This window comes from Caenorhabditis briggsae, assembly GCF_000004555.2.
Source record: "Caenorhabditis briggsae complete genome, chrX, whole genome shotgun sequence".
Classification (NCBI taxonomy): Eukaryota; Metazoa; Nematoda; class Chromadorea; order Rhabditida; family Rhabditidae; genus Caenorhabditis; species Caenorhabditis briggsae.
In genome coordinates this window covers 927,943-940,232 of record NC_013491.2, presented here as the reverse complement: position 1 = coordinate 940,232, position 12,290 = coordinate 927,943, and the positions used below count along the sequence as shown (strand labels likewise).

At 37.5% G+C, this 12,290-nt stretch overlaps 2 protein-coding genes across 2 annotated transcripts; one reads left to right on the top strand and one right to left on the bottom strand.

Moving 5' to 3' along the window:
- Nucleotides 1-1,444: 1,444 nt before the first annotated feature.
- CBG16381 lies at nt 1,445-6,375 on the top strand (the record flags this gene model as incomplete). Its single annotated transcript, XM_002643592.2, has 15 exons — nt 1,445-1,520; nt 1,571-1,699; nt 1,746-1,803; nt 2,105-2,210; nt 2,265-2,369; nt 2,419-2,534; nt 3,018-3,115; nt 3,241-3,383; nt 3,433-3,618; nt 4,717-4,826; nt 4,909-5,011; nt 5,171-5,231; nt 5,423-5,516; nt 5,726-5,785; nt 6,270-6,375. The coding sequence occupies 15 exons, from the start codon at nt 1,445-1,447 to the stop codon at nt 6,373-6,375; spliced, it is 1,551 nt and encodes a 516-aa protein (XP_002643638.2).
- Nucleotides 6,376-7,831: 1,456 nt separating this feature from the next.
- CBG16382 lies at nt 7,832-11,771 on the bottom strand (the record flags this gene model as incomplete). The annotated part of the gene is made up of 10 exons (XM_045238763.1): nt 7,832-7,967; nt 8,015-8,353; nt 8,399-8,712; nt 8,757-8,816; nt 9,361-9,449; nt 9,964-10,051; nt 10,176-10,429; nt 10,506-10,581; nt 10,695-10,760; nt 11,604-11,771. 10 exons carry the CDS (start codon nt 11,769-11,771, stop codon nt 7,832-7,834), a joined length of 1,590 nt encoding a protein of 529 aa, XP_045095856.1.
- Between the last annotated feature and the right edge of the window lie 519 nt (nt 11,772-12,290).

Below are 12,290 nucleotides of genomic sequence, written 5' to 3'. Positions count from 1 at the left end.
CTACCAATATATTTTCGATGTGTGGAATGGACGGGACATAGACGAGCGAAGACGGACGCGGACGGGATAAACTGCTGTTTGGTTGGGTCGGGACGGACGCAACGGGTCACTCGAAAACAAGATAGATTTATTTTGGAGAGAAGACATGGTAATATATACATATAAATATGGCTTTCTCATTTTTTAAGGGGATGAGAAATGACTTTAGGATAGATAAGAACAATAATTGGTTTCACATTGATTAATGATTAAATCGAAAACATCTAGGATTCAAATCGAGATTGTATCGGATGCAAAAGGATGGAACGACGGCATGATATGTTGTTTTTTCTATTCCCAAAACGAGAGACGTCGGGGAGATATAGGAAAGTTTTCAATAAGATCCTGAGAACCGTAACCGAGTGAGAAATCTACTTTTACCAAAATATTGAGATGATGTTCAAAATCTAAATAACATTTTTGAAACATTCGAAAAATATAAGTCAATGAGAGATAGAAAAGAAGCATTCGGTGCTAGTAGCAGGTGCCAGTTTTTGTGCTAAATGTTTCGGGTCAGTTGGAGCGGATGGCAGTGTGGTCCGAAAGGGAACAAGATGAGGAGTTTGTAGCAATTGGACAGATGGGTCGAAAAAAGAGAGCGATATAGTACGGAAAAGAAAGAGAATCCCGAGCGGCCGTATGGCCATACGCTCGGTGCGTTTGCCTCACTATCGTTGATCAATCGATTCTTTTACCCGTCTACTACTCCCGAGACGCAACATTCGGCCGGGGGCTACTCAAACACATAGTTCTGACACCCGCAACTAAGTGAAAAACGTATCAACTGTGATTATGTTGCATGTTCTTTTCCTCACATTCCTCAACACCTCATGATGTGAAAAACGTTTTGTACAGAAAGCGTTTTTGTCAAAAGTTTTGTTTTTGAATTCGTCTCTTCTCCTTGTTTTGTGTTATACTCTATTTCTGTCTTTTGACCACCTTTTTTTTTTCAACAATGATTTTTTCTTGAAAGCGTCTCTATGGCGGTGCGGCGGAATATGATTGATGATTACAAAACCGCTTATAAATCCTTCTAATCCAGTGTTAATTAGAGTGTAAACTTGCCTAATCGACTTTTCGCTTTCTTACTTCAGAAGTCTTCCGCCTGAACGGACAGTAATTATTTAATTACGAGAGTTCCGAGTGGGTCAAGTCTTTTTAAAACGTTCTATTATTTTTCGGCTTCTTGAAAGAGAAGATATCCTAGGCTGGCCTATTTTCTGGTAGATTTTTTGATATGTTTCTTAATTTCATTTGCATCTAGTATTTTCATTTGCATCGGGTGAGTTTCTTCTTAATCTCTCATTTTTCAGGGTGAATGAATCGATTGGATATGATGGATCCGCGTTCAAACGATAGCACGGGCTCCGATCAACGGCGTGTCCATGCTGTTCCCCCAACGCCAATGTATCAAGGCGAAACGAAGATTTTGGACTCACTTCTAAAGGAGGCTCAGTTGAATCCAAGTCTGAAAGCGAGTGGTGAGCAGTGCCGAACCAGGGATCCTGAAAAACAATTCTTCAATTTTCAGTTATGAATCATCAAGCCAAAGGCAAAGAAGATGACGAGAAGCGGTTGCAAAAAATGCTCGAAAAATATCAGATGGAAATGAACATGCAGAGGGCGAACAGTAGGAAGGATTTGAATTCAAGTGCTGGGCGTGAGTGGGGATTTGAGTGATAGTGGTCATAATTGTGTTTTTTCAGCATCCCCAATTAGTCATTCTCAGCCATGTCTTATTGCAAGTGGTTCAAGGTCGTCAGAGTGGGTTTATTTTGCTTTGCATGTGACATTCAAATGTCAAATTTTGAAAACTTTGAATATTACACTTAATGATAAGTTCATCAATCAATCAATCATTCCTCAAAAAAACTTTTGTACATGACAAATTAATTTATCAAAAAACCTAATCCTGATTACTGGGCAAGATTTTTTTAATTTATGAATTAAAATTGTTCTCGTAATTACTGTGATTCATATCTTAAAGTAAATAACTACTGAGTTAATTCAAACGAATAATCTGATGTTGCTCATTTTTTAGCTCCTAAAAAGTTCGACATTCCAGCATCCCTCCCAGCGAGCCCAAAATGACAACATCTGCATACCAACGTCGAGCGTCGGCATCAGGAGACCAAGGACTAGATGTGCCCACCTTGAACCAAACAAACAGAGTGAGCACAAAAAAGCAAAAAACGAAACAAACTATGACGAAACGCATTTTACAGAGTGTATCCAGCAATCAAAAGCTCATTCAAATTTTACGCGAAGAAAATGTGCACTTGAAAAAAGAGCTGGACGCATTCAAGAGGAGTCTCTCAAAATTGCAGCAGGTCTGTTGAAATATTCATCGAAAGGCATTCGAAATGGTTTTTCTTTCAGATTGAATACTCTTATGCGCGATTAGAACAAGAGTACGAGTATCTGGCAAATGAGAGGAAAAAGCAAGAGAACTTAGAATTAAATGTGATTATTCAACAGGAGAAAACGATCAAAAGGTAGTTCATTTTACAGCGGCGATAGAAATGTTTATCTCGAAAAAAAGATCGAATAGAAGATTGAAATCAAAGAATTCGTTTTTAAAAACTTTTTTAAAAATTATAGACTGTAAATGTGGTTTTTCAATATTGAAAATTTTTACGAACATATCTAATGCGAAAATTAGTTGTTTTTTTTCTTAATCTAATCTTTCTACCAAATTATTACAATACTGCCAAACCTGGCACAGTGAGAATACTTCCGGTTTGTCAACAGTAATCCTAATTTTACAGTTCAGAAAAGTCTATAACATTTATTCGAAATGCGAAATCTACTTTCACCTAAAAAGTATACTATTTTTGGCCTTCATAGATAATCATTCATTCTAACGAAACATGCATCACAGCAATCGAACTATACTCACTTAAAAAACCTACCCAATCATTTGCCATTGTGCTGAAAACCTGGGTTATGTGTGAAAAACGCCAATACTCTTCTTTCAGACTTACCGCTGAACGGGACGATTTGCAACTACGCCTGGAGAAAGCGAATGCAGAACCGACAATGGTGGCGAATCTGATGCTAAATGAAATTCAGCAAAGTAACAATCGTTTTTAAAAAGTAGAGTGTAAGAGCACAAGAAAAAATAAGTGGAAAAGAAAGAGAAAGACGTTTTTAGATTGATTTCCTGGCCCTTTTCCCGTCCATCGTCTTATTTCTTTTCAGGGCAGGAACTTTTCGCTTGCAAGGAACGACAGAAAATGGAAATTGAGGCGCAGAATCAGACGTTGGAGGAGCAACGGAATCATATTGCAATGCTTGAGAAAGCACTAGCCAATTCACAAGAGCGTCTTGCCAAACGAGAAAAAGTAGGACCTAAGCACCGCCCCTTTAAAGACTACTTTCTCCTATTTTCAGAAGTGCGATGAGCTGTCCGCCGTGGTGAATCATGCAGATGAGTTGAGAAGACAACTAAACGATGTATGGGAAGAACAGCAGCGGCGGGATCAAATGGTGGAGTCGGAACGAGCTCAGTGGGAAATGGAAAAGACACAGTTGAGAATGCAACTAAACAAAGACACATCACTCACTGGAAGTCTCAAGGTTTGTCTTGAAAGACCGGGAGAAGACGTGGAGGAGGGGGGGGGAGAATTGGAAGAAGTCATAAATGAAAGTTATATGGGGCTGGTTGAGTGGTGGGTGTGAACACTTTGAACCGGTTTCAGATGATTAAGACTAAGAAGAAAAAAAGAAGAAAATACATCACGGGTAATTTGGGTTCGATCGAGGAACTGATACAGGTCACTCACATAAATTTTCTTGGAATTAAGTGTGTGTTTTTTTTTGTGGCGCGAATTGGAACCGAGAGAAGCAAAGTGATGGAATAGATGAGAAAATAGATTAGAAGAACAGTCATGAGGGTTTAGGTTTTCGCACTTCGCTACATTTCGGAACATTGTCTTTTTGAAAATACCGTTATTTTTCGGTCACAAACCAAGAAGAAGTATTGAGAAAAATTTCAAGTCTCTTTGGAGGATACCGAAGATTTTGAAGGACGATAATAGAACAAAACTTCGAATTCGAAAAGTGACAAAAATCTGAGAAAAGTTTACCAATCTAAAAAAAGATTGAGCGTTCAGCCATTAGCTATACAATTTGTATCAAAATAAAAAGCTTGCTCAAGTTCGAAATTCAAGCAAGACTTAAAACAATTTCCGAACTTGGATTCCGGTTTTGTTCTTTAAAAATGGAAATTCTGTCTTCTGCGTTGTACTCGAACTGTTTGACTTACTGAATATTAGATGCCAGAGATGTTGAAACATTTGATCCCCGACAATGATTTCGACATATTCTTTTATGAGCTGATGTCTGTGTCCTCAATATTTGAATACTTGAACCAGCCAAACGCCACGAATCACGTTTGGACAATGTTAGTAGCTGTAGCGATACTATTCTAATTCGCATGTGCTGCATCGCTGTACCTTCATTTTTTGAAGTGTCCCCTCCCCCAGAATTTCCAATCTGTCCCACCCCTCAATTCTGGAATACGTCCCAGCCAATGTCCCAAAAATACTCGTTTACCCTGGCTATGTATTCACTCGTCAGGACGAGTCACATCAAGAAAAAAGAAAAACGGCGCGAAAAAGGCAATTGGCTGATGAAAAATTACGATGATTCGGTCCTCAAATTCACATTTTCCAGAGAACGACGACTCCCGGAAGCACGGAGGACCTCATCCGAATGCGCAAGAGCATTCAATCGAAAGATGAGAAAATTCAGCAGTTGGAGAGGATGGTCAACGACTTGAGAAAGTATGTTTTTGGATTTTTTTTCCTATGCTGAAAATAGTCGAAAAATATTTGGAGAAAATTAAAAAAGGCTTCTCTATTTCAGAACGCTCGGTGACGAAACGGAGCGGCGTAAATCAACATTGGCTACGATAACAGACACATTTGAGGCTCAAATTGATAGATTACGAGACGAGAACTATGAAAAAGTGAGATTTCTAAAATAGAAAATTTTTGGAAAGCGGAACTCTCAAACAAACCTTTTTTCTCACGTATGATGCAGCAATTTTATTTTTAGTTTTCGATAAGGATCACTTCAATATTTTTCTATCTCATATTTATTTATGAATGCAGGAAATTTTTTTCAGGAACTGCTCATCAATGAGCTCAGAACCGAAAGGGACAAGTATGCAGCGATGGTGGATAAAAGTGAGTATTGAGTCTCGGAGTATAGTCAAGAAAAACGCAAAAAAATGGAAAAGAAGAGGAGAAGAAGACCGCTTCTTCTCTTTGACATGTAAAGAGAGCAGCACTCTTCTCTCCATCGCCTTCTTTTTTTGCTCCGCCCATTCTTCAATTTTTTTTTCTGCTATGCTCGGTTGTGCATCTATTTTTTCCAGATAGCGGAGACGAAGCTCTCAGTCGAATGGAGGAAATAAGGCAAAAAATACAGGAAAGAAAGAAGAAAGGACGTTTGGGAGTGACAGCAGGAGGGTAAGGTTTTCGTAGGAAAAAGAAAATCGACAGAAAAGAAAATCGAGGAGTCATTATTTTGTCTTGTGGCTTACGAGTTAGGGATATGTTCTGAAAACATGAAGGAGTAGTATGGAGGAGAAGAAATTGGAGAGGTGTACTCTGAGATTTTCTCGAGAAAAAGAAACGAAAGAGAAAGCAAAAAATGAGTGAAACATGATACATTTCAGATTATCCGAACATGCTAGAACATCATCTGGATCCATGATGCAACAATCTTTGCATAGAAGGTGAGTCATGTTATGAACTAGAAATAAAACCATAGTTTTAAAATTTCTGAAAAATTCAAAACGAAAATTAGTAGCAAAAACTGATATCTGTGAGAAAAAGAAAATGTAGAAAGGCTTTTTAGAATAGATTAGCTTCAAAAAATGGGTTACTGAAATCGCAAAATGAGCGATGGAGGTTTTCGGTAGATGATTATAATGATGAATTGCTTTTTTGTTGAATGAATCTGGTTTCGGAGCTGATTTACTACAATATTAAATTCATCAAAATCGCTATTCCAGAAAGATGTACCCATTTAAATCTATGCCAGTTCATCCAGAAACTCGAGCTGAACGAAAAAAAACATCCTTAATGATTAGAAGTTTTCTCAGGAAAATAAAAATTTATCTAGTAGCAACAAAACTTATAAAGGCCTGAAACAATAATTATATGGCAATTTCATCAATCGAACTACAGTAACTTCAAACAACAAATATTTTCACCCAGATCATCGAGCGGATCATCGTTCGACCCTGTGCCAACAGCACCAATGCCATATAATATGTTCAAAAACGCAACAAACAACAAACAAAACGGTGGTTCATACGGATAATCAGTTTATCTAAAAATCCAAACGAAAACATTTTTTCTCTTGTCATTCTAGCTAGTTATCATATCTAATTATTATTTACATATTTAATTTGTTCTTTCCTGGTTACTTTCCTTTCCAGCGCATAATTTTGCACAAATTTCCAAAGTTCATTCCTGGATATTAAAAGAGAACTCTGAATTATTTTCAGAAAAATGTGTAGATTCATGGTATATATTTGTTTCAAAACTTCCAGAAGTGAGTTTGCAAAAAAAAACCCCCCAGTTTTCCTATTACTCTGAAAATTTCTAAAACATTATCAATTTTTGAACAAGTTTCCGCCAAAACTGAAAATTTTAGGCCACCAATAGAAAAGTGAAAAAAGCGAGTTTTAGTTTTGAAGAGAATTCAAAAAAAAAAGCTTGAACCAACTAGTCCAGAAATAGATGAAAACAAAGATTTTAGCATTTGAAAGCGATTTTTTAATGTTTTGCAAATTTCTTTGATTTTCATAATTGTCTACACATTTTAATCTAATAAGAATTTCGTTCGGAGTCCCGCTCTAATGTAAAAAATAGTAATACACTTCGAAGTCAGTTCATATCAGAAATGCCATTTTCTGCTCCTCTCAAATTTATATAGTCGGTTAAGAAGATCTTTCCACTTTCGTTTTGCTCCTTTCAGTTACAATTCTTGTTCAAATTTGCCAAAGTTTTCAATTTTGTTTTTGTATGTGAATAATTCCTTTTTCAATGAATTATCGGTGTTTAGAAGAATAAGACAAAAAACGTTTTTTTCAAAGAAGGAAAAGAATTTTGGTGAAAAACTCCACAAAAAACAGCTGCCATTCGTGGAAAGTACATCAGCTGTCAGCGTATGTGTGTGTTTGCAAACAAAACTAAATAAAACAATGGTGAGTCTCGCTCAAAATGAGGAATGAGGGAACCAGAGAAAAAAGTCTTTACCAAAAAAAAGATGAAAGAAAAATAAAAACAGAATTAAGGCTTTCTGCTTTCAACAAGGGCAAGAATACCTTTTTTTCAAAGAATATTTGGATTTTCGGTTTCGTTTTTCGAAGTCAGAAACAAATTAGGTTATTGTTCTTCTGAAAACAAATTTGACTAAAAATTCATCACAACATTCATAGAAATATATAGTTATTCTCAAAATGAAACATTTATCAGAATTTGAGATCTACCCTGTAGTTTGAAAAAATGAAACTGCAAAGTGAAGAGAGAAGTATAGCGTCTGAATCTGTGACAATAAAAAACGGATAATTTGGAATGAGCACTTGTTGAAGAAATTGAAGAAAAAAAAACAGGAAATCACCGACAGGAAAGTGAAAGAGTTGTTGAAAGAGCAAAAATATTTACAATGACAGTTTGCAAAATTAGTTGAAGCGAACAAATTAGGACCAGTAAGGTGAAGGGCGTGAGGGAAAAATGGAAAAGGAATAGACAATAATATAATAAATTTAATTTTAAAAATAAACAGTAGGTGAAGCTCCAGACCCATCGGACACCACAGTGACTGGAACCAGATGAGCGCCTTGGGAACGTTTTGGTCCGGGCGACTTGGATTCGTAGCAGCGGTCTCTTTCACTATTCACCACATACCTGAATTCAAAAACTTTGAATCCTCTGGAAATCAAAATTATGCTCACCTAGAATTGATCGGTGTCGTTGTGGTGATTGAAATTCCTGTATCTGTGGTTCCATTGAGCCAACAAATGCTGGAACGCCGATTTCCTTGCTTCCACTTTTCACAAAATTTTCGGCACACCAAAATAGCCAACATCGCGAAAATTAGACAAAGGATGATCATTATCAACAATGCAAAAGTTGTAGTTGAGTGTAATACAAATGACGGATTGTCGATATTGACCTTAGTGATAGCCATTTGGGTTCCATCCTTTGCCACAACTATCAATTCACAAGTTTTACATTGTAAATGTGCTTTCGGTAAGAGTTTCACCACTCCATTGGTGTCCACTTCGAAGTCACTGAAAAAATACAGATTAAAAAATCCCGATTTCATAAAATCCTACTTATTCATGTTCATCAAAATATAGGTCAGCTTGTTTCCAGTTCGTGATGTGGCATTGACTACTCCGAGCACATTTAATTTTCCAATGGTCATACGGTACTCGAATTTCTCAAATTTGACAGGTGTTCGGCATGTTTCTTCAGAGTTGGCTGTCATTAAGTGCAGAGTTGTGGAGACAACGTTCTCTCCATCACTAGCAGTCACATTCAGTGTTTCCGGCTTTTCGAGCTTTTTTCGGAGCACCACATTTCCAGAGACTTCATCGATGGATACTGTATTAGTGTCAGCAAGAAGAGAATAAGTGAGAGACGCGTTCTGAAAAATAAATCTCAAAACTAAATAGGAAATTTTAAACTCACATTTTCCGAGTTTGCTGTGACTGTGATTACTGTAGATCCGATTGGGGTAGACGGAGAAATCTTAAAAATAACTTTTTATTCAAAACGACAGTTATTCAAAATAGCAACCGTTGTTGAGTATGTGTTGTGCTGGAAGGCTAGAGATGGCTGTAGTCTGATGGATAAGATTGCGGTGCTGCTTCGCTCCGGATCGTCTTTTTCAGCTGCCTGAAAAAAAATGAGCGAATTAGAATTTTGCGCATATTTCTCGTCCCTGTTCTCTCTGATCTTTACCTACTGTTGATCTTCTAATCAAAATCCATCATTTTCCTCAACCTTTCATCGCCGTGTATGTGTGTTTCAAACAATTCGGTACCAATTAGAATCTTCAGAACCGTGCAACTGTGGCGCCAAGGACAATTCTACTCGTTTGTATTTTTTTCTAACTTGTAAACGAAAAAACATTTAAAAGGTGCATACACTATTGCCTTAAATTGAATGTGCGGAATTGAATAGAAATCAAATCGAACGCACATCTTGAAGTTGTTCAATGAACCAGATAAAAAACACGGCAGAAATAGAAGAAATGAAGAGAAAACGCGAACAAAAAATGGAAATGGCTTACCGTAACAAAGAAAGTGGCCCGTTGTGGGGGGTTTGAGGTAATTGAGCGGATGCTTCCGTCGTTATCAATCGCGAAATGTTCCGAAAGTTCTGAAAAATACGTTTTTTAAAAGAGAAAATACGCATGTTTCCACATGTTAAACAATTTTTGTCGAATTCCATTTTTGTTACTCTGCAATTATTGAAAAAAAAAATCAAAAATCTCAGAAAACCGATTCAAAAACGAAAAGTCTCTATTTTCGTCCATTTCTGAAAACCTAGAAGCTTCTCAAATTTTTTTGGAGGTCTCACAAAAACTGATAACTCCCGTTTTTTTAGAAGTGGTTTAGAGTTTTCAGTTTCAACCGGCAATTTTCAGAAAATCACCAAATTGACGAGAGCTGAGATTTTTCACTTTTTTGTATTCATCTTTTAAAATGTTTTGTATATTCCTGAAACAAATGATAGACTTTAATATATCTATTTTTAATGGCATCCCAATGCTTTTGATGTTTTTTTTTTAAATAATTTTTTTCGTCTCATTTCTATATCTTCTCCCCATTTTGCATTAAGCCACGCAACATGAAGTATGAAACGATATGGGCATTTTTCTTTTCTTACATACCTCCGGACAGAGAAAAGATCAGCGAAGCGTTGAGACGATCGCCATCTTGTGCCGAGATAGCCTCCGGTTCGAAAACCAATACACCATTCTGAAACATTTCGAAACGTTTTTTTAGGTTTCAATCTGATTCTAAACCCAAACTATAGTTGAACCTACCTTCTGCGTTTTAGCGGTATAGTGCGAATGTTTAATTTCGGCAGCAAGTCGTTCACATCAACAACTGTCACATGTAACGGCACTTTTGATGCCAAACTGGGTTCTCCTTGATCTCTCGCCTCGATTTCTACAGAAAACTTTTTGATCTCCTCGTAATTAATGCGATCCTTAATAGTGATCACTGGTTTGAAAGGGTCGGGGATTTCCAAGAAGTGAGAGTGTGGTCCCGGGACAATTGAGTATTGTACGAAACTGTTTGGTCCCGGTTGATCATTGTCTGTGGCTTCGAAATCCGTGAATACAATTGTACCTAAAAAAATGAACTCGGAGTCCCAAAGTTGTTTTGACATCATTTTACCAGTTGGCAGTTCTTCCTTTATTTCTACAAAGTACTCGGCTGAATCTAAACACTGGCGCGTTGTCGTTAATGTCTTTGACGGTCACAAAAACCGAGATGTTCAACTGCAATTATTCATCAATTGTTATCAGATTAGGAACAGAGAAGCGTGTTTCTTTTTCATTGGTAGTTGTATCTGTCATTTCCGATCATTTTCTTCTATTATTGCCTCCCATACCTGACTGAAATCGGCATCCAGATTAGAGGAACGGCATTCGACGACAGCTTCAAACTTGCCGACTCCCTGAAATTATACGATCAAAAAATTGCCTTCATTTTGCGGGATACAGGTGTCATTTTCTTCTTTTCCCCTGATCCGTTCCTTTTTCGGTTCATCATTGACTAACGCGCCATAAAACTTGTAGGCCAAGTGTCTTGTGTCCCTCAAAATGGTACGTCTTAGAAAGAAAAGCCTAGACTTTCTCAGCCACTCCCAAATAGGAGAGGAAATAGACATCGAGCGATGAATACCGAGTGCTCTTTTGTTTTACACGCTAACCACTTAGAATGGTCTGTCAACAACGAAGGCAAGACTCCGACGCATCGCAATGCTCAACTATATTTAAGTTTCTCAGAGAGAGCTCCGCCTCAGATTTCATGATCACGAACAGAATAGAATTGGGGAGAGAGATAATGAAAGCAAATGGAGAGAACATACTGTGATAAGACAAGAGCAAACATAAATTCGCTTCATTTGAACTTTGAATGCAGCGCAACAGGTTGTGTTTATCTCTTCATTCAAGGATCAAAAATAGGAGAGTCTAGCGGCAAATTTTGTGATATTGTGTGGAATATTTGAGACACGTTTTTGATTAATAGCAGATCCTGAGTGAATTCAAAAATGTTGAAGCTGTAAGAATTAAAAAAGAGTTTTTAGGGAGCTTAACACCGGCTCCAAATCAGAACCATGTCTTTGCTTCAAGGGAAGAAAGTATTCTGAAGACATTTTCAAAAACTACAATTAATCAAAAAGAGGTACGTGTTTCTAAAAAAACCATAAATCATATAAGTAACACTGTAGCTTAGCAGATTGGAACGCGACACCTCCAACGTTTTTCTTCCAACTTTTTCTTCATTCCCAAATTACCTCATCTCTATCCAATCCCTTCTTCAGAATCAAATCGTGACTGCCAGGCTTCACATCCACCAAATCATTTCCCTTCACAACACGTAGCTCAACATCGCTTGTTTCTTTTGATGTCTCCGCCGCTTCGAAAGGCAGCGTGCCGATCACGTTTCCTGTAAAAAACCCCATGTTGATTTATCGGACTTTATCTAAGAATCTCATATTTTTAGGCATAGAGAGTTTCGCAACATCTCCATCCTCTTTTCATCTACAACCCATCATTATCCCATTATCGCTCCGTCATCGTTAGTTACATGACGATCACGATTGGTGCTAATAATAAACTTGCCCAATGTGTGTACCCGAATCTCATTCATTTCCTTCCATTTACTTCTTTAACTTTCCTTCCATGCCACTCTTAACAATTCTGCACAACGGACACGTTTCGTGTCGGATCAAATTGGCTCAACTAAATCTTGTTAGCAGGTTTCTAGCGAATGCCTATTGTATGCCCATGTCCTTCAAGGGGTGGGGGTGACTAATGATCAGCTATGGCGGGGTCTATCGTTTTGGGAGTAAAAGGGGACCCGATGGAAAATAATTTGGGACAAGGAAGAAGATAAATTGCGCGGTCGAGCAGAAACATTGAGAATTAAACCTCGAAAGCACAGATAAAGAAAATTCGTTCGGAGTGAAAGTAAAGTTTCA